We start from the raw sequence: 22,440 nt of genomic DNA, 5'->3' as shown, positions 1-22,440 counted from the left end.
CCTGGTGCTTCACATTTATCATAAAAATCTTGGAGTTACTTTTTTTATATCTCCAACTGATCTAGGGAGAAACAGAGAACCCCATTACTATATGGGATGCCAAGTTCTCAGGTGTGCAAGGACTTCCCCTACAACAGTGTATTCAACTGGCTACCCCATTTGACATTGCATGTAAAACAAAAACAAGGGATGATAAAATAATTAACTCAAAAGCCATGTCATATCTCTGCACATTGTTGTAATCATAGTGTATATATACTTTTATACTCTACTTTCCGATTGAAAATTATTTTGAAAACACTTTCTATATTGCCATTTAAAAGCTTTTATGAAAACCCTTATAGATACTGCTTCTTTTGGGGAGCCACAAGTGTTTTCATTACTGTCTTCTACTTCTCCTCCTCACCTCCCTACAATTTCTTTTTTTTTTTTTGGCCAGTGCTGGGTTTGAACCCACCACCTCTGGCATATAGGACCGGCGCCCTACCCCTTTGAGCCACAGGCGCCGCCCATCCCTACAATTTCTAATCAGTATTATTTCTCTTCTTTCACAGCCCTCAAACATCATAGTCCCTCACTTTTGGCCTCTGTATTTTCTGTCTTTTGTATTCTACTAGCAGAGTCTCTTACGTTCAGCATCTTCAGACTTCATCTGTCTTCCAAACCTCAGCCTTACATCTGTCATTACTCACTGAATGTCCTTACTGCATCACCCCTTACCTGTCTAAAGCTTGAGAAGCCTAACTCTGAACTAATTGCCTCTCCTCCATCCTTTTTTTGTAGTTTTATTTTCCCCCTTTAGTTAATAGATCAATCCAAGGTGGAAACCTTAGTGGTATCTCTGATTCCACTCTCTTCCTTATTTTCACATAAAACAAGACCATGTTGTCCATCCTCTTATCTCTTGCTAAGTTTATTGACTAGGGCTCCTACCTTATCTTTCAGTCTTTAACTTTTCTCCATTTATCACAATCCATCCCATACTCTTCCCCACAACAATTAGTTTCTAAAGCCCTGATCTAACAAATCCATTACACCAGGAAACCCATTATTTTAAATGGCTCCTTGTGGACTATAGAATAAAGTATAGATTTCTCAGCAGAACCTACAAGAATATTTACAATGTGGTTTTCCCTCTAATCTCTGCCCTACCATCCCCTTATATCCAGAACCCACTTTAGAAGCTGTGGGCCCTCTGAGTTTCTGGGGTAATATAAAAGAACAGTAAAACCATGGCTTGACAGAAACTTAGTGATTGCACTGTGTCCAGTTCCTTCCCAAGTTTTAAGAACCATGCAATTTGAGAGTCCAGACCCAGCAAAAGAGAAATGTTTTCACAAAGCTTTCACAAAGTCTTAATACTTCTGTAGCTTCCTGTTGTTCTCCCACTTCCTGGTCCCACCTCCACTGTTCACCAAAGTTTAAAAGGGACAGAGGAGATGCTTCTGCTGTTGTCCAGGGTCCACATTCTTTTTGACATCTCATGGTTCTGAACCTGCAGAAAGTTCACTTCATGCTTGAAAGTAGAAGTTGCCTAAACCATGCAAGGCAATGGGTGATTCCTTTCAATAGAAGGGGGGTGGGCCACTAACACGATTGAGGCAATAAAAAGTACAAGTGCAGGTGTATGATTGTAGTTGCCTGTCACGCCTTCAGGAGCCTCAGCAGAGAAAGGAGGAAGGCAACACATCCGAAACTTTGCTACTAGTTCATACAAGTAGTTGTATGATTCTCTAACACAACCTGAGGAATTAAGTCTCCGGACACCCTGCCTCTTTACACCTTTGCCTTCATTCTGTTCTCTCTTCCCAAAATGCTCTTCTTGTTCCATTTTCTCTGTGTGAAATTCTCTCCATCCTCCATTCATCAAGGTCCAGTTCAAACTCAGCTCTCACATACTGCCTTCTCCAGATGTGTTTAGAGAATGCACTGGTCTCGTTCCTGCCTCTGTACTTCCATTGCCTTTGGGCACACTGCAGGCAGAGCACTTTCCACAGTGGTCTCTGCTGGCATTTTCACGTCTGCTTCACATTTTAGACAAAGATTTTCTTTAGGCCTGGGCCATCTCTTACTCCCCGTTAAATTTACAGTGCCTAGATTCGTGCCTTCATTGCAAATGGCACTCAATAAGTGCTTATTATATTTTTAAAAGTTTAACTGTTGTAACCCCATAAGTTTTGGCTCCAGGGAATGATGGCTTTTGATATAATATGTGATTCATAATTTTCATTGGCCAAGCTGTTCAAATCCTTTGTTATGATGCAGGCAAAAATGAAACAGGACCTATCAGATCTATTCCTCTTTCTTTGGCCTTTGTTAAAACAGAGGGTCCTGGAAGTTTCTCTGGATGGAGAAAACAGACTCTGGAGAATGAACTCTTTCTTAATGGCCTGGTCACTTCACATAGCTTCTTGTACAGAGGCATCAAGAAGAGTTACCTAAAAGTCTTTACCAAGGGAAGATCTTAAAGGAAAGTTGAAGAGCATGTATCATCCAATTTGAGACAAGAAAATAATTGGATTTATTAGAAAAGGAAGAGACAAAAGTAAAGGATATACCAGAAACCAAGCTTCTTAAGGGCATAAACAATTCCTCATTCATTTCTGACTTCACCCTATGCACCACAGTGGGAACTCACTCAGGGCACTATTGACATTTGTCAATGCCAAGGTTTGTTGAAAGGATATATGAATAAGTCAGCTTGGCTTAAGAAATCAGTAAACAAGTCTTCAGTGGTTGCTGAAGGATTTGGGGACATTCTTGCCCATCCTTCCTGCCCATAGAGAAATTGTCTCTCCATGTGATAAAACAAGACTGGCTGGCCTTTAGAAATTATCAAGCTCAGTATCTCTACAAGAGTTGCATTTATACAAACTGGTTGCATTCACATGATCTAGATGCCACTTTCTAAATGACAGATCTTGAACATTTATTTAAGCTCTATCAGCCTCAGTTTCATAACCTACAAAATGGGAATTATGATTCCCATCTCCACCAGTTATTTTGAATATTATAAAATAAACTGTATATAGAAAGCAAAGTACAGCCACCAAATGAGCCTTTGATAATGCAAGTTCTATTCTTTTTGTCCCATTGGATAGTCAGAATCTGATCCCACCACCCAGAATGATATGTCAGGATACTTCTATAAGGGAAATAGATTCAGGAACTTCCCACAGAAGGCTGAAATCTGGCTGAGCAGACTGATACCCAAGGCCTACTCCAATATTCTAGCTCTTGCTTGAATCCAAACTAGGAATTTGAACAGTTGCTTCTGGTACAGGGTGAGGGATGTTATGATGGCCCATCCAGGGTGCTAAGGAAGAAAGAGGCAGGATCTCAAAGTACCTGAAGATAACCAGGAAGACTTCTCAGCAGAAAGGATACTTGAGATGACCTGTGTCAGAGGAGTAAGCCCTAATTACATGGGTAAGGGCTAAGAAGCAGGGCCCTGGGGCACAGAAGAAGAGTTTAAAGAGTGAAGGGAAATATGGTGCATGAAGGCCTTGTGAGCTTTGCTGTTCAGAAGAGAGAACACAATTTGAGGGAGTAGAGAGTTCTGAAAGGACTTTGAGTTGAGAAGTGAGTGTGATCAGATCTGTGCTTTAGAGATATGGAGGAGGAAACAATAGTGGGGGGATGTATGACAGTTCCAGAGCTGTTCATGAGAACTAAGATAGAAAACAAGGTGGATGGAGAATGTTGGCTGATGGTGAAATCTATAAGGAGGTAGAATTCACTGATTTTGGACAGCCTGACAGGGAGTGTGGGGCAGAGGAAGGCATGTTGAGAACATGGTTTTTGGCTTAAGAAGTGGTGTGAATAGTGGTGCTAGTCACAGAAATAGGGAACATAAGGATAGGAAAATGAAGCTTGATTTGGGACCTGTTGTGTTTCAGGAGGCCCTGAGACCTCCAGATGGAAATGCTCAACATTTACACTGATAGAAGACCTCCTGGCATCCATGACTAGGAGAGGGAAGCTGTCGCACACCTGTTGAATCTGAACACCTGCATTCTCTGTTTCCAGTACTTCGTCTTCACGGGGTTGCTGGCCATGGTGACCTGCGCAGTATTCCTTCGACTCAACTCCGTCCTGAAGCTGGCTGTGCTGCTGATTATGATTGCCATCTATGCCCTGCTGACAGAGACCGTCTATGCAGGTCTCTTCCTGCGTTATGATAACCTGAACCACAGTGGAGAGTAAGTGCCCACCATTGTGAGTTCAAAATATACTTATCTGGGAAAATGACCAAGGCAGAATTATTGAAACATGGGGACTGACTGAATATTGACTTAGATCTCAGCTCAGGCATTCTCTAGCTAGCAAGTCTACACAAAATCTCTACTTTTCAGCTGTTTCATTTTTATGACTTACAAATAAATTAATTAATCAAAGTTTGAACTAGATAGTAGCTCAGTATCTCAGGTATCCTACATACCAACTAATTTATGGTTTCTTTGACTTTAGTGGCTCCAACACTTTTGTAAGTTCTAATTATAATTTGGTTGTAGCAATGTGAATACTAGCAGCCATGGTGTATTAACACGTACGCTCTTTGCATCACACAGTCAGCCCTTAATGTTCACATGTTTGGCACTGTAGATTCAACCAACTGAAGCTCAAAAATATTTGGAAAAAAAACAATAAAAAGTAACAATACTACATAAAACAAAAATAATACAAATAAAAAATAGAGTATAACTACTATTTGCATAGCTTACATTGTATTACATATTATAAGTAATCTAGAGATGATTTAAAGTACACAGGAGGATATGTCTAAATTATATGCAAACATCATTTTTATATACTATGACATTTTATATAAAGGACTTGAGCATCTCTAGCGTTTGGTATCCACAGGGTGAATACTGGGGAATGAATGTATTATTTTTGAAATATAGAAAAGTACAAAAAAGAATGCCTTAGCTTGATTCCTTAGAGAAAAGATTCTGAGGCAAGGTTAATGCAACCCAAGTCAGTAAAAGTGAGGGAAAGGGGAAGTGAGGAAGAAAAGGATGGGAAGTAAAGCTAGGTGAATGCCCTGTCATGCTGCCAGCATCAGTGATAAAGGATTCAGCTGGTGCCTTGGAAGATCAACTCACTGAGCCACTTGAAATGACTCTGGACAGCCTGTAACATGGGAAAGAATATCTCAGAACAGGGGAAAGAGATACTGACTCCTTCCTCTTCTTCATTGACCACAATTCTTCTTTGAATGGACTTCCTGGTGACATTACTTGGCCCCTTCCACAGCCACAAGGATAAAAAAAAAAAAAAAAACATAGGAAGTGGATAAAAGAGCTGGAAATTTGAGTAAGCACTGGACTGGTTCACCTCAGGTGTGGGAAGCACACAGGTCTAGCTGAGCCAGAATAAGTGGCCAACAGTCTGAGGGAAAGATAAAGCTAAAATGATGAAAAAAGCTGTACAAAACAGGCCTGAAACTAATAATACAAGCATCAATAAACCAACCCCAGGAAATAAACAGTGCTAACAATTAGTAATATTCACACATACATTTTTTAAAGGATAAAGTATTTCAGATGGAAATTCTCTTCTTGTGTTAGCATTTTTTTTTTTTTAGTTTTTTAGTTTTAGTAGGACTGAGTACCTCGGATACTTTTTCTTCCATTCTTGAGCTACTTTACTCAAGAAGTAAGTACTATATAGCAACTATAGTACTATAATACTTGGCACAACTATAGCCCAAGATGAAGGAGGGAAGAGGAGGGAGATTGGAGGGGAGAGAGGAGATTCAATGGAAGGAGGGTAAATGGTGAGACCATTCCTACAGTTCATATTGCAAGAGTACATGTCAAATTTATTAAGTATTGAGTATAAATGTCTTCACACAATGAGTAAATGAGGTGAAGGCTATATTAACTAGTTTGATGTAAACATTTCTAATTGTATATAAAAGAAGTAGCTTTACTTAAGAAGAATATGTTCCAGCTCCATCCATGTAAACATAAAAGAGGTAAAGTCTTCATCTTTTTTTAAGGGTGCAGATCCAGTTTTAGTCTTTTACATGTGGTTATTCAGTTCTCCCAGCACATTTATTGAAGAGGGAATCTTTTCCCTAGCATATGTTGAGTTTGTCAAAGATCAGATGGCAGCAGCACCTGTGGCTCAGTGAGTGGGGCACCAGCTCCATATACCAAAGGTGGTGGGTTTGAACCTGGCCCTGGCCAAACTGCAACAACAACAACAAAAAAAAAATCACCAGGCATTGTGGTAGGCACCTGTAGTCCAGCTGCTAGGGAGGCTGAGGCAAGAGAATCGCCTAAGCCCAAGAGCTGGAGGTTGCTGTGAGCTGTGACGCCACAGCACTCTACCTAGGGCAACAAAGTGAGATTCTGTCTCAAAAAAAAAAAAATCAGATGGCTATAAGAGATTGGTTTCATCTCTTCATTTTATATTCAGTTTAATGTCTGTGTCTCTATTTTTGTGCCAATACCATGTTGTTTTTATCACTATGGGCCTGTATTATAATATAGCCTAACGTCCAGTAGGGTGATGCCTCCAGGTTTGTTTTTATTACTAAGAATTGCCTTTGCTATATGGGTTTTTTCTGGTTCCTTATGAAAAAAAGAATTACTTTTTTCCAAATCTTCAAAGTATGATGTTGACATTTTAATGGAGATTGCATTGAATCTGTAGATTGCTTTGGGAAATACAGACATTTTAACAATATTGATTCTTCCAAGCCAGGAAGTGTAAAAGTGTTCCCTTACCACGTTAAAAGAAAATAGCTCTTTAGTATCTTCTCTGCCTGCCTGGCTGATGATACACTTTCCCATTTATTAATGTTATTGTTTAACATTAATGTCTTCTCCCTTTTTTTTTTAATGACGCAGAGTCTCACTTTGTTGCCTTTGGTAGAGTACCATGGTGTCATAGGTCACAGCAACCTCAAACTCTTGGGCTCAAATTGTCCCCTTGATGGAGTTTTTCATTTTTAGTAGAGACAATCACGTTTACTCAGGCTATTCTCAAACTCATGAGCTCAAACAATCCACCTGCCTTGGCCTCCAAGAGTTCTAGAATTATAGGCATGAGCCACCACACCTGGCTACTTCTGCTATTTCTTTTCTTAAGTTTCATAACTCTGTTGTAAAGATCCTTCACTGCCTTTGTTAGGTAAATTCCTAGGTATTTCATTTTCTTTGAAGCTACTATGAAGGAAACTGTGTCTTTGATTAGCTTCTCAACTTGGCTGTTTTTGACATATACAAAGGCTACCAGTTTATGGACATTGATTTTATATCCTGAGACATAACTGTATTTCTTGATCACTTCCCCCAGGAGTATTGTGATTAAGCATAAGAACACATCACTGGCAAAGAGTGAGAGTTTGACTTCCTGTGCCCTGATTTGGGTGCCCTTTATATCCTTCTCTTGCCTGATTGCATTGGCTAGAACTTCCAGAAGTATGGTGAATAGTAGTGACAATAGAGAACATCCTTGGTTGGTTCCAGTTCTAAGTGGAAAAGCTTTCAGTTTTATTCCATTCAGTATGATATGAGGTATAGGTTTGTCATAAATGGCTTCAATCAGTTTCAGAAATGTGCCACTTATGCCTATTTTCTTAAGTGTTCTTGTTGGAAAAGGATGCTGAATTTTATCAAATGCTTTTTCTTTATCTATTGAGAGGATCATATGGTCTTTGTATTTACTTATATTGAAATGGAGTACTACATTTATGGATTTACATATGAACAGCCTTTCATCCCTGGGTTGAAGCCCACTTGATTGTGATGTATAATTTTTTAATATGTAGCTGTAATTATTAGCTAAGATTTTATTGACTATTTTTGCATCAATATTCATTAGTGAAATTGGTCATCCTTTTTAGTTGGGTCTTTTCCTGGTTTTGGAATAACGTAATGTTTGCTTCATAGAACATGTTGGGGAAGATTTCTTCCTTCTCAATGTTTTGGAATACGTTCTGCAATACAGATGCAAGCTCTTGTTTGAAGGCTTAATAGAATTCTGGTGTGAAGCAATCTGGTCAAATGCTTTTAGTTGTTGTTGTTGTTGTTGTTGTCGTTGGAAGCTTTTTTATTGTTTCTTCAATTTCAATGATTGATATTGGTCTGTTCCAGAGATCTATTTCTCCCTTCTTATGTCTAGGGAGATGGCGTGATTCCAGGTATTGTTCCATTTCCTCCACATAGTCAAATTTCTGGGCGTAGAGTTACTTGTAGTAGTCAGAGATAATTTCTTGTATCTCGGTGGGATCTGTTGTTATTTCCCCTTTGTTGTTTCAGATGGAGGTTATTAGAGATTTTGCTTTTCTGTATCTCACTAATCTGCCCAAAGTTTACCAATTTGGTTTATCTTTTCAAAGAACCAACTTTTTGTTTCATTAATTTTCCAAAGGATTCTTTTGTTTTCTATTTCATTTATTTCTGATTTAATTTTCATTATTTATTTTCTTCTGCTGGGCTTGGGTATAGATTACTCTTCTTTTTCAATTTCCTTAAGATGATTTACTAAGTTGCTGGTGTGTTCTCTTTCTGTTTATCAGTTGAGGGCATCTAATGTGATAAATATCCCTCTTCGGACTGCTTTTGCAGTATCCCATAGATTTTGGTCGCTTGTAGTTTCATTGCTGTTATTTTTGAGGAATTTAATTAATTTCCTCCTTTATCTCTTCCTTGACCCAAATGTCATTCAGCATAAGGTTGTTTAGTTTCCATGCCTTTGTGTAGGGATGAAAATTTTTGTTACAGTTGAGTTCCACCTTTATTGCCTTGTGGCCTGACAAGATACAAGGTATAATTTTTATTAATTTTGTTGAGATTTGATTTGTATCCTAAGATATGGTCTATTTTGGAGTATGTTCCATAGGATGATGAAAATAACGTGTATTCCTTAGTTTTGCAATAATGTGTTTTGTGTATGTCTATTCAGCCAAATTGTTCTAGGGTTGTCTTTAAGTCCCTTTTATCTTTGTTTAGTTTCTGTTTAGAGAATCTGTCCACTTCTGTTAGCTGTATTGTCTTACAGATATCATATTGCTCAGATCAAATAAGATCTGTTTCATAAGTCTGGGAGCACATATAAATGGGGTGCATAAATATTTAGAATTGAAATATCCTCTTGTTGTATTGCTCCTTTGACCAGTATGAAGTGACTGACTTTGTCTTTTTTAACTTTAGTTGCTCAAAATCTATTTGTGTTTGAAAATAAGGTTGAAACTCCTTCTTTCTTCTGATATCCATTTGCCTAAAATATTGTTTTCCAACCCTTTATCCCTAGTCTTTTTTGTCTTTCAAGGTTAGATGTGTTTCCTGGAGACAGTAAATAGATCCAATCCAATCAGCCTATGTCTCTCTTTGGTGGAGAATTCAATCCATTTACACTTATTGAGAGAATTGATAAGTGTGATAGACTTCTATTCATCTTATTTTGTGAAAATATGTTTATCCTTTGCACCATTGTGGAAGCTATGTTTTGTTCTTTAGTTTCTGGGTATTTACTTTGCTGGTGTTCCATTGTGATAGTCAGTTAGAGAATAGGTCTAAGTATTTCCTATAGAGCTGGTCTTGCTGTGACAAATTTCTTCAATGTTTGCATATTAGAAAAAGATTTGATTTCTCCATCAATTTTGAAGCTTATTTTAGCAGGATGCAGAATTCTGGGCTAAAATTTGTTTTGTTTAAAAAGGCTAATGCCTGGTTCATTGTACCCTCAATGAATCCCCAACAATTAAAAAAAAAAAAAAAGAAGGCTAAAGTCAGATGACCATTCCATTCTGGCTTGGAAAGTTTCAGCTAAAAACTCTGCTGTCACCTTGATAGATCTGCCCCTGTAGGTCAACTGTCATTTACTCCTGGCTGCTGGCAAAATTTTCTCTTTCATCTTGATTTTGGACAAGTTCATTACAATGTGTCTTGGAGATGCTCTGTGTTGAGATAACCTTGGGTTTGATATCCCTCTAAAAGAAATGTATCAGAACCTTTGTTGATACTTGGGCATTTTCACTTACAATATTATCCAGTAATTATCTATTCTTTTAGGATGTTCTTCTTCCTCTTCCGGGATACCTATAATTCATATGTTTAAATGCTTTGTGAAGTCCCATAATTCTCTGAGTGTTCTGCTTTCTTTTCCGCCTCTTTAACTGCCTGGGTTAGCTGTAGAGCCTTATCCTTTAGTGCTGACATTCTTTCTTCTCCATTGCAGAATCTGTTATTGCGATTTACTACTGAACCTTTAAGTTCCCTGATTGACTCCATCAATTCCTTAAGCTCTGCTATATCCTTTCTGTAGTCTTCATATCTTTCACTTATTATTTGGTTCTATTTTAGGATTTCCTTTTGATTATTTTCCACTACCTCATCAATTCCTTCATGGCTTTTCCCATCCATAACTAGAACCCCCTTTGTGTAATTTCCATTATTTTTTATAGGTGGAATCCTCTGCAGTAACTGCCTCATGATCCCTTGGCAGGGGCATAAATTTGTTCTCATTTTTTGTGTTGCCAGAATTTTTCTGATAGTTCCTCCTCATATGTGTGTTTTGTTTTGTTTTGTTTTATTCACTACCTTTCCCTACTTATTCCTCTCACTACCCCCTTCACTTTAAATTACCTTGTCACTGTGCCTAGGCATTGAAGCTTCCTTTTGGTATAAGGCCAAAGTAAGAGAAGGGTAAAGAGTAAGTAAAGAGTGAGAAGGGAGAAAGGAAAGAAAAAGATAAAGAAAAAAATGAGGGGATTATTAAAGAAAAATATTGAAAAAAAGGAAAGAGTAAAAACAGAAAGAAGGAAAGAGGGAAGCAGGAGAAATGGTGGTATTTGGCAGAGTGCTTTGACCCACACCCACAATTCCAGGACTCTAAAGGATCAGGTTAGTTGGGTGCCTCAAGGTTGGGAACTCCTTACAAACCTGGGCAAAACCAAAACCCGATTTCCACCAAATATAAAGAAATATCAGTAGCATTTTGCACTGGGGACCTACCAGTACCATCTTTCCAAAGGCCAAAGTTAGAACACCCTAGACTATGAGCTTAAAGCCACCTTGAGTCAGACTAGTGCTGTGACTTCCCAGCCCAGGCCTCAATGTGAGGCTCTGTCCCATAAATAGATACAAAATGAAATAGAATAAAGTAATTCAGATAAAAGAAAAAATAATAGAAATAGGTAAAGAAAATTAAAAATATAAATATATAAGATGAAGAAAAGGATATGTTTTATGTGGGAAAATTGAAAAAAATCAGAACAATCTCTACCAAAAGAGAGAAAAAAAGGAGAGAAATAATAATGAAAGAAAAATACAAGGGCCTGAAAATCTATTGCAGAAATGGAGGAACTCTTGCTATTGAAGAAAGTAAAAATAAAAATACAACCAAACTAAACAAAACAGAACAAACAACAACTACAAAAAAAAACTAAGTAAAAAAATTGGAAAAAAGAAAACTAATTGACACCAGGTGGCACTGGTGGTGTCAGAAGACAGAGAATGCCCACGCTAGTTTTGCTGTAAAAGATGAGGGCCAGAAGCCACTATCTAGTTGCCAAGGAGACATGTTCCTGTCTTCCTGATGTATTTGCCCTCAATCAGAGCTTAGTCATTTAGCTAGCATTCAGTTCCCACAGGATTGGGATCCTGAAGCTCTCACCAGATTTCTTAGGAGGCATACCTTGACCTTCCGAACAGTGCCCCTGGTCACAAGATGACTTTCCTGTGTTTTGAAAGCTGTTCCACTTATCCCAAGGATGGCTGCCCAAGCTCAGCAGGTACACCAGAGCTAGCTATGCACCAGGACCCTGCAGACTGTTTCTCCCCAGCAGCCCTAACACAATGGCAGTGCCCTGCTAGTAGCTAAGGTGATGGAAGATCCACCCTGCCCAGTGATTCAATCCTGGCCACCAGGCGCTGATCTAGTTTGCTTGCTCACTTAAGCCCTTCCAAGGCAGCTCCAGTGAGCAGCCCAGTCTAAGAACAAAAAAATGCAGGACAGCCCTTTTCTGTCTCTAGTCATCCACTGGAGGGCCAGCCAGCCTCTACTAATACTCTGGCATTTGCCTTCTGTGCTGGTCTTCTTCAGCTCCTGACCTCATAGTTGGCTTCTAGATTCCTCTACTGTTTCACTGTCCCTGCAGTGTGGTGTTTATGGGCAGGATCCCCCAGCTAGAGATGGCTAGAGTCCTCTCTCCCATGTCTCATCATAAGTAGCTGGTAAAGAGCTGTCTCTAGTCTGCCATCTTGCTCTTTCCTCCTCCATTTCTTACATTAGTCTACCTCCCAAAAGCCAGCTTCTAATGTTTCCAGAGAGCAAGGGCTCTCTGGAAAACACAGCCATACAAAATAAAAAATAGAGACACACATTGCTGTATTCTTTTGGGACAGTATATATGTGTGTGTGTGTGTGTGTGTGTGTGTGTATTTAGCTATGTCTGTGTCCATAAATTACTTATAATAATGATGTCATGCAATAAGTTGATAACTATGGATCTAATTGACTTTACGTATTGTTTGTATGTATTGGATAATATGAACATACCAAAATATATTTATTCTTTGATCTACTAATAGCCATTTTGACTATTACTACTTCCCCTATGATAAAAGATGTTTCAGTGGCTATCACTGAACATGTCTCCTGGGACTTATATATAAAAGCACACTTGCTGAACTGTAGAGTATCTACATTTTCCATTTTTTTAAATACTGCCCAATTGCTCTTCAAATTGATTAGGAAAATTTCCCTTTTCCAAGTGGTGATCCTATTGCTTCTCATTCTCACCACTGTTAGATGTTTTAAATGTTTGCTTGGTTATGGAAGTGCATTTTATCTCCCTGTTTTCATTTACAGTTCTCTAATCATGAGTAGGGTTATGCATCTTTGTGTTTGGCCCTTGGGTTTCCTTTTATGTAGATTTGTTCATATCCTTTGCTTAGTTTTCTATTGAGTTGTTCACCATTTTCTTAACTGAATTTGCAATAGTTATTTTTATTTTTAATTGAGAAATAAAAATTATATATATTCATGGCATGTAGTATCATTTTTTAGTATATGTATCCATTATAGAAGCGTTAAATCAAACTTTTTTTTTTTTTTTTGAGAGTCTCACTCTATCACCCCAGACTAGAGTGCCACAGCTCACAGCAACCTCAAACTCCTGGGCCCAAATGATCCTCTTGCCTCAGCCTCTGGAGTAGCTGGGACTATAGGCATCTGCCACAGGCCCAGCTATAAAGCAAGCCAATTAACATACATATTACCTCACCTTTTGTGTGTGTGTGAGAGAGCACATAAAATCTATTCTTAGCAATTTTCTTGGGTACAATACATTGTTATTTACTATAGTTACCATGTTGTACAATAGATCTTTTGAACTTACTGCCCTGTGTAACTAAAGTTGTGTATCCTTTAACAACATCTCCCTGATCCCCACCCACCTCTTGTCTAGCCCCCAGTAACCACCATTCTTCTCACCGCTTTTATTTTTCAAATTTTTTAGATTCTGCATATAAGTGAGAACATGCACCATCTATCTGCCTGTACCTGGCTTATTTCACTTAATATAATGTCCTCCAGGAACATCCATGTTGTAGTCATTGATGGCGTTTCCTTCTTTTTCAAAGCTGAATAGTATTAATGGTGCATATATAAGTATATATTATGTTTTCCTTGTCCTTTAATTTGTTGATGTACACTTAGGTTCTTCACCTATGTTTATTGCAGCATCATTTGCAATAACCTTATACAGGAGTTCCTTATACATTTAAGATGCTTAACATATGTTATACTCCCTGTGTTGCAGTTATTAATTTCCATGTCTTCCTCTTCCATTAGACAGGAGCTTTTGAAGGCAAGGACCATTATTCATGTTCATATTTTAAGAACTTATAGAACCTGGCAATAAGTTTCCATTTAAATATTTGTGGAATAAAATATTAAATGAATGAGAAAATGAAAAAATTATTGGCTCATTCAGAATCATATTTCACTATGGATTGAGAGAGATCCAACTATCATCTATAAACATTAAGATATTCTTTCTTCTCACTATTAACTTTAAAACATGTGCTCCCTGTTTTATAAGTACAGTTTGATCTTGGACTTAAGTGTCATACTTTAGATTTAATGTGAATCTATTTCTTCAATTCTCTAGCTTGTTCCAAAATGTTTACTATTTTTATCCTCTCAGAGTCTTTACTCGCTATGCATCTTAACCAATAATCAGAAGATACTATTTCCATACCATAGATACAACACAATTGACTATTGACTTCTTGAAACATAGGCAAAATACTTGAATGCATCAATTCATTGTCATTAAGGTTAGAAAACCTAAGATGATATTCTGGCTCTTGCTTCTATTCACCAGTGGGCATATTGTTAATTTAGGGATGCAACAAAATATGCTTACTAAGAACATCGGCTTTGCTGGTTCTAGCAACAACTATCCCATTTAGTAAGTGATGGTGTTGTAAAACAGTCTCCCTTCAAAATCTATGGTCTTCACATCTGAATTTTGGAAGTGGCAATGATAGCCTCAATGCTATACCTATGCTTCCAGGAGAACATCAAAAACGTTTATTTAAACTCAACAAAAATTTCTGAAAATCTACTGGGTACCTACCTATTGTTACAAAGTAAGTGCTTACAAATGAAACAAATACCACCTCTGCCTTTTACTTTGGTATCCATAGACTCTACCAAAGGGTAAAAATGAGGTTAGTATAGGCAGGGCACACAGCAAAAAGAATAATCACATTCTCCAAGGATGGCTCAAGCTTCCCATATTCAAATGCCTCATCAGCAACTGTACCATTTCAGAAAATAATGTCTGCATAAAGATCACATCAGACTTTCTGGATGAAAAACTGATCTTATCCAGGTCATCCTTAAATCAGGAGTTTAACCAGGTCTGTGATGGAGACTACTTCACCTGGACCAAGTGCACCTCATCAGTCTTGGTTACACAATGCAAAATATAATTACAAAAATTATTGCAAGTACACTTGAGCTTAGACAGACTGATTCAACATCTTCAGCCTCTCAAAGAAAGGGCTACATTTTCCTAAATTCAGTACCACAGAGTAGAATTAGAGTAAGTTGTCTAGATCTTGCTATCCAATCACCAAAACAGGCTCCTGCACAATCTCAGAATTGTATGACGCATCAGCTTGTCCTACAGCTCTGAGATCTTGCTCAGCCCTCTTGGTCTGTAGCCTTCCCTATTCTGCCCTGGCCCTGGCTCCTCTGCAAACCCAGTGAGAAATCTGTTTTAGATGGTCTAGCATAGGGGTCAGCAAACTGTGGTCTGTAGGACAAATCCAGCTCACAGCCTGTTATTGTAAGAAGTACAAAGAGGAGAGCTTCATAAGCCACATTAAGAATCAAGAATGAGGTTTGGCACCTGTAGTTCAGTGGTTAGGGCGCAAGACACATGCACCAGGGCTGGTGGGTTCGAACCTGGCTGGGCCTGATAAACAACATTGACAATAACAAAAAATAGCCAGGCATCGTGGCAGATGCCTGTAGTCCCAGCTACTTGGGAGGCTGAGGCAAACAAATCACTTAAGCCCAAGTGTTTAAGGTTGCTATGAGCTGTGATGCCAGCACTCTACTGAGGGCGACGCAGTAAGACACTGTCCCCAAAAAGAATCAAGAATGAAATTGGACTCCTACCTTTCACTATATACAAATATGAACTCAAAATGGATTAAATACCTGAAACTATAAATGTAGGAGAAGAAAAAATATTAAGGAAATGCTCCAGGACATTGGTCTGGGCAAAGATTTTTATGGATAGGACTTCAAAGGCACAGTCAACAAAAACAAAAATAGACAAACAGTATTATACTGAACTAAAATGTTTCTACAAATCCAAGGAAACAAACAATAGAGTGAAGAAACAGTCTGAAGAATGGAAGAAAACATTTGCAAACTATTCATCTGATAAGGGATTAATATTTGAGTATACAAAGAACACTAACAATTCAACAACAAAAAAAACCCATAAATAATCCTATTTTTTAAATGGAAAAATGATCTAGATAGACATGCCTCAAAACAAGACATACAAATGGCCAAGAAATAAATTAATAAATAAATTTTAAAAGGCCCAATATCACTAATCAAAAGGGAAATGCAAATCAAAACCACAGTGAGATATCATCTCATCTCAGTGAGAATGCTATTATCAAAAAGACAAAAAATAAGAAATGCTGGCAAGAATGCATTAAAGGAAGGAGGATAGGGAGGGGAGGGGAGGGGAGGAGGGAGGATGGGCGAAGGGAGGGTGATTGGTGGGACCACACCTACGGTGCATCTTATAAGGGTACCTTATAAGATACTTACTAAATGTAGAATGTAATGTCTCAACACAACAACTAAGAAAATGCCAGGAAGGCTATGTTAACCAGTGTGATGAAAATGTCAAATGGTATATAAAACCAGTGTATGGTGCCACATGATTGCATTAATGTACACAGCTATGATTTAATAATAAAAAATAAATTAATTCATTAAAGAATGCATAAAAGGGGGAATTCTTACTCCTATTGGCAAGAATGTAAATTAGTACAAACATTATAGAAAACAATATGGAAGTTCTTCAAAAACTAAAAATAGAACCACAATATGATCCATCAGTCTTATTTCTGGTTATTTATGCAAAGGAGAAAAAAACCAAGTGTATCAAAGAAATATCATCACCCCTATCTTTACTGCATTACTATAGCCCAAATATGTAATCAATCTAAGTATCCATCAACAGATGAATGGATAAATAAATTTGGTGAATTAAATTCACGTGAATAGGGCGGCGCCTGTGGCTCAGTCGGTAGGGCGCTGGCCCCATATACCAAGGGTGGCGGGTTCAAACCCGGCCCCGGCCCAAACTGCAACCAAAAAATAGCCAGGTGTTGTGGCGGGTGCCTATAGTCCCAGCTACTCGGGAGGCTGAGGCAAGAGAATCACTTAAGCCCAGGAGTTGGAGGTTGCTATGAGCTGTGTGAGGCCACAGCACTCTACCAAGGGCCATAAAGTGAGACTCTGTCTCTACAAAAAAAAAAAAAATTCACGTGAATAAAATTCATGTGAATAAAAAATTGATACTATTCAGCCATATAAAAAGAATGAAATACTGTCATTTAAAGGAAAATGGATAAACCTGGAGGACATTATATTAAGTGAAATAGGACAGGCACAGAAATATATATACTGCATGTTCTCACTTATATGTGAGAGCCAAAAATTAGAAATTACACCCAGAAAGGATGATTAAGTTGTAGCATTCTATAGCACTACAGGGTGACTACAGTTAGCGATCATTTATTGTATATTTTCCAAGAGCTAGAATAAAGGATTTTGAATGTTCTCAACACAAAGAAACTATAAATTTTGAGGCAATGGACATGTCAGTTACCCTGATTTGATCATTGCACATTGTAGTCATGTATTGAAATATCACTCTGTACCCCATAAATATGTTCATTATTGCATATCAATTACAACTAACTTCTGCACTTTGGGATGTTCAGAAGAGCTTTAACCAAAGGCAAGTTTGGGTATTTTGAAAGAACACTGTCTCCTGTGAATAAAGGATTAGAAGGGAACGAGAATGGATTTAGGGACACCAGATGGGAGGCAACTGTAACAGCTGGCATCATACTCATTTGACCTGACCTGTGCACTCATACCAGGCCCTATAAAAAATAGGCCCTGTGCTTGGTTTAATGCTCTTCTACCACCATCTTGAAATTCTTCATAATTTTCACCAAGGATCTCCCTGCATTTTTATTTTGCACTGAGTTCACAAATTATGGAGTCCGTTCTGGCTATTGCCTTCATCCACATGAGATCATGGTAGATAGAAGGAGCATAAAACCAGAGAATAATCCACATGTAGTGATAAAGCAAGTGGCACTTGTCCAACATCACATACCCTTCATTCATGGATGCACACCCATTCAACACACCTCCTGCCCTCTTCTATGGGCTTGTACTGGACCCTACAGATCACAAGTGAATTCACAGATGAATCATTTCTGTGCTTTAGGACAGCAGTCCCCAGCATTTTTGACAGTGGGGTCCTATTTTGCACAAAACAATTTATCCACAAATAGGGGTGGGGGATGGGAAGGAGGGACAGGAGGCAGAGCTCAGGGAGCTGAGGTGGTGATACAGGTGATGGAAAGCAGCTGTAAATACAGAGAAGACTTCACTCACTGCCCCCCACCCACTCACGTCCTGCTGTACCTCCTGGTTCCTAATAGGCCACAGACCAGAACCTTTTTGGCCCTAGGGAGTAAGTATCATGAAAAACAGTTTTTCCATGGTTCATGGCAGAGGGTAGGTGGAATGGGAAAGGAAGCAGAGCTCAGGCAGTGATGCTGTGAGGCCCTGTTCCTAACAGGCCACAGAAGAGTACCAGTCTGCAACTTGGGGTTTGGGGACCACAGCTTTAGGAGCTTAATGGCAAGCAATTATAATGAGGTACATTTAAGAAGACATTGCAGCTACTGAAAAACATCACTGAGATATGTACTGATGTTTAGTCTTCATCATTCACTGGCTCTGTGAATTGAGTAAATCACTTAGCATCTCAGTCTCAGTTTTTTCTTTTCTAAAACAGGAATAGTAGTATCTTAATTGTTGATATGACAATTAAAGCAGGCAGTGTTGGGGTTCTTGAGGATGCCAACCTGGGACAGTGGCTGACAGGGGAGATGGCATTGAAGAAAGGAGAAGACTTTCACACAAACAGTGCATAAAAGCCTACATGCTTTGAGAGGCAAACACAGGCTTTCCTGCCTGCCGGAAGCTCGAGACAGTGCAGCACTTGCTCAGCCTTCTCAGGGGTCTTTTAGTGTGCTCCAAACATAAATGTGCTCATGCAAGAATGCAACTGGGGCAATTAAAGCTAAAAATGAAAAGCAGAACACTTACCCCCAGGAAAGTAAAGAGCAATGGTTGAATAAACAAGAACATAAGGTACTAGAAGATCTGTAATGGCCAAATAATGTATAGGAAACAAAATAGTGGGGAGAACAAGTTCTTCTGTCTAACTTCTCTAATCTAAACTGCTGATCTGGACTTCAAAGGTCTCTGCCCACCTAAGCTGCTGACTCCTCACACAGGGGTTGCCATACAGACATTGCTCTGACTAAGGCATCTCCAGGCTCCCCTTCCTCTTTGGGTGGTCTTGATGATGGGGGTTTAGGGATGGCCCATCTGCATGATTTACCTGAGTCAGAGGGGCTTGTGAAGAAGTCAGCCTACCTACCTCCCACACCTCCGCAAGGCAGTACATGTAATGTGGTTATTACAAGTATAGCATAACATTTGCACTTAACAAATGCAGTCATTAGGATGACAACAGGATGAAAGGTAAATTCAAACTGGATAGTTTATTATGGGTTTCATGGAGGTGAATGGGGACGAAAAACTAAATTAAAAATTGGAAGTTGAATGCACAAGGGGGAAAGCTCTGAATTTGGTGAGTGAGATGTAAGTTCTCTTCCTAGCTGCAACACAAATGAACTGTGTGACTCTGGGTCTCGGTCTCCTACCTGAAAAATAAAAGGCTTTCAAGGATATTATATTAGGGATGGTACAAATAATATGGAATAAAATAGATCTACCAAATGTACATTGTAAAGTATTTAATTACATAGAATATTTTGATAATTTATGCTAAATGCAAAAGTAGCTTGCAAAACAGTATGAACCATACACACCTAAATTTTTAAACTATTTTTTGCATGAGAGAAAAGGAAATGACATTTAGTTGACTCCAAAACTTTAAACATTATTTTCTCTAGGTATCGGGCTTGTAGACAATTTTAATTTTCTTATTTGTGAATTTATATTGGTTTCCAAATTCACTATAATTAGCATACATATTCCTATGATGAGCAACCCTCACATTAAATATTCCTTTTTTGGGTGGCACCTGTGGCTCACGGAGTAGGGCGCCGGCCCCATATGCCAGAGGTGGTGGGTTCAAGCCCAGCCCCAGCCAAAAACCACAAAAACAAAAAAATAAATAAATATTCATTTTTATAGTAGATCAGGTAATATGATCTCTAAAGATTGTTATAGCCCTGAGAATTACATTATTCTGCATGTGTTTTCTCTTAACAATGTTCTTTTCTATTAGCATAGGGAGATGGTAACATTAATTCAGTGATTTTATTAATATAAATGACTCAATTCAAAATGTCCTGGTTTTAAGTCCCTGGCATGCACTATTAAACAAAGTATTATAATACAGTACAAATTTGAGCCACTTGGCTCTCTTCGGAAGTTCTTTAAAGAATCATAAAAGCTACCAAAAAAAAAAATACCTTCCAAATTCAAACCACAATTCTTTTTGTATGTTCCTCAGCCTGGCTGCCTTACTATGCATATTCTGCAGTCTCTTCTCAGGCTATTTTTTTCCATGTGAAACACAGTTTAAGACACAAAGATTGTTCATAATTTTCTTCTACTTTTTCTTCCAAGTTTGGTCTAGTCATCTTTCTATTTTTGGTCAATCACTGCTTTGAAAATGATTCAAGAGGTATTTATGTTTTCTCTTGAAAATGTGTTTCAAATGATAAATTGCCAGGCTTTAAAAAACAAAGTCTTCTGCATCACAAAAAGATATTGAAAGTACCAGGCAGAGCAGGAGTTTGGAATGAACTCATGAAAAGGAGCTAAACATGGAATGCCTCTCATTCAGACTAAGCAATATGAACGAGTAATTTTTTTAAAGTGCTAACACCATGAGCAAGGTTACGAGCTGAGTCCTTAACAGGTGGCGAGAGAAACATGACCAGGCGCTGTGCCAAGCATGTTGCCACAATTCCCTCTGCTAATCCTCACAGTTATAGAGGTAAATGGTATTAGAGTTATTTACAGGTGAACAAACTCAGGCTCAGAGATATTAAATGACTTTTCCAAAGTCAAACAACTGGGCCACAGCAGAGCGGAGCTTGGAATCTGGGTCTGCATGAATCCAAAGCTCATGCCTTTAATCTTATTTTCAGAGGTTGACAGACTTCAGGGGGTAGATAATTAAATGACAGGAAGGAACGAAAAGGTGGCACTGGAGTATGCCCAACCCCCCAAAACAAGCATGATGGTGACTGTGAATGAATGAGTGGGTGAATGGTTAAATGAATCTTGTCCCTAAAATGCAAGGCTAACAAGATGCAGTTCACAGTCCACCCCTCTTCGCTTCAGCACTCAAGTGGACAGCTCCGATAGACCCGTGCACACTCCCCCGTGCAGTCTGCATGTGGTACCAAACATGAGGCATGACATTTACTTATCCTCCCTGCACTAGAGACCTGCAAACCAGCTAGCTAAGCAAAATATATGTCTCATACCCATAGAACTCTCCCACCTTTTCCTCCTGAAGTCTTGTCACCCTTTAAAATTCAGCTCTTGAGTCTTTCCTCAACACCCAGCTTGGGTTACTTTTTTTTTTTCCCCATGTATTCCCATGGCAACAAGGAAGTATCCTTTCCATGGATTGTATTATATTATAAAATTATCTGTATATTTCATTCTTTCTCTTACTGGAATGTTTTGAGGGCAAAAACAATGTGCCTTCTTCATCTGTACATCCCTGCCTGTGCCTGGCACACAGTAGATGCCCAATAATTATGTGTTTCTCTGAGGCTACAGAAACATAATAACGAGTTTCATCTATTATTAGCATCTTATCTCCAAGGAAAAGCAGATGGGACTAAGAATTCACAAATCTGAATCTTTCTCCAGCCCCAGTGTTCTTTGGTCCTCTTGGTCCCCGTATGCACAATTAGAGCATGTACCCTTCCATTCTTAAGTCCCTGTTCTCTCCTGGTGAGCTGGTCTAGCCTGGCCAAGCATAAGCTGGGAAGGTCTTCTAGCATAACGCTGGATGAATAGCTGGCTTTGGCAGCTGGCATCAGGCCCTCATTTCCCTGAGCCCTGGGCCCCTCCTGCTGGCACCCAGTAAGAACAGAAAAAGAAAACTTGAGATTGCCTTGGTGCAGCTATCCTGATGCCCACTCTACTCCTCCTTCTGGATGCCGCGTCTCATCCACAATGTCTCCATTGTGTCCCTGAGCCCCATCTGAGTTACTTCTGAGTAAGTTCTGAGCAGAGCTGTGCCTGTGTTTGGAAGGTGACTAAACAAGGGAGTGACATGATAAAAACATTCTGGCAACTATTTAAGAAAAATAGGTTGTAGAGAGTCATGCCAGGAGGCTGTTGGAAATCATGGTACTTCTACTCAGATGATGGAGGAGGACAGAGAGAAGTGGACAGACTGGAGGTATATTTTAATGATGTGGGGAGCAGGTTTGAGGGCAATGAGGACTGAATCCCAGGTTTGCTTTTGCTTTGGGCTCAAGTACCTGGGTAAATGGATAAGAGGGCATCACTTGAGGTAGAAGAACCTGGGGGAAGTAGAACACTGGTGACGTGAGGCCAGTC

The 22,440-nt window shown here is 38.9% G+C and overlaps 1 protein-coding gene across 3 annotated transcripts in view; it reads left to right on the top strand.

Annotated features, from left to right (window-relative positions):
• Positions 1-22,440, top strand: part of ADCY8 (adenylate cyclase 8) — a 256,006-nt gene that overhangs the window by 197,130 nt on the left and 36,436 nt on the right. For all 3 annotated transcript variants that reach the window (XM_053559439.1, XM_053559441.1, XM_053559440.1), the window contains one exon: positions 4,030-4,202. In XM_053559439.1, the coding sequence (XP_053415414.1) occupies positions 4,030-4,202 (173 nt within the window). The remainder of the gene's footprint in view (positions 1-4,029; positions 4,203-22,440) is intronic.

The sequence above is a fragment of the Nycticebus coucang genome, chromosome 13 (assembly GCF_027406575.1).
Source record: "Nycticebus coucang isolate mNycCou1 chromosome 13, mNycCou1.pri, whole genome shotgun sequence".
In the NCBI taxonomy this organism is placed as follows: domain Eukaryota; kingdom Metazoa; phylum Chordata; class Mammalia; order Primates; family Lorisidae; genus Nycticebus; species Nycticebus coucang.
Note: the sequence above shows the minus strand (reverse complement) of the source record. Positions and strands in the feature narration are given on the sequence as shown.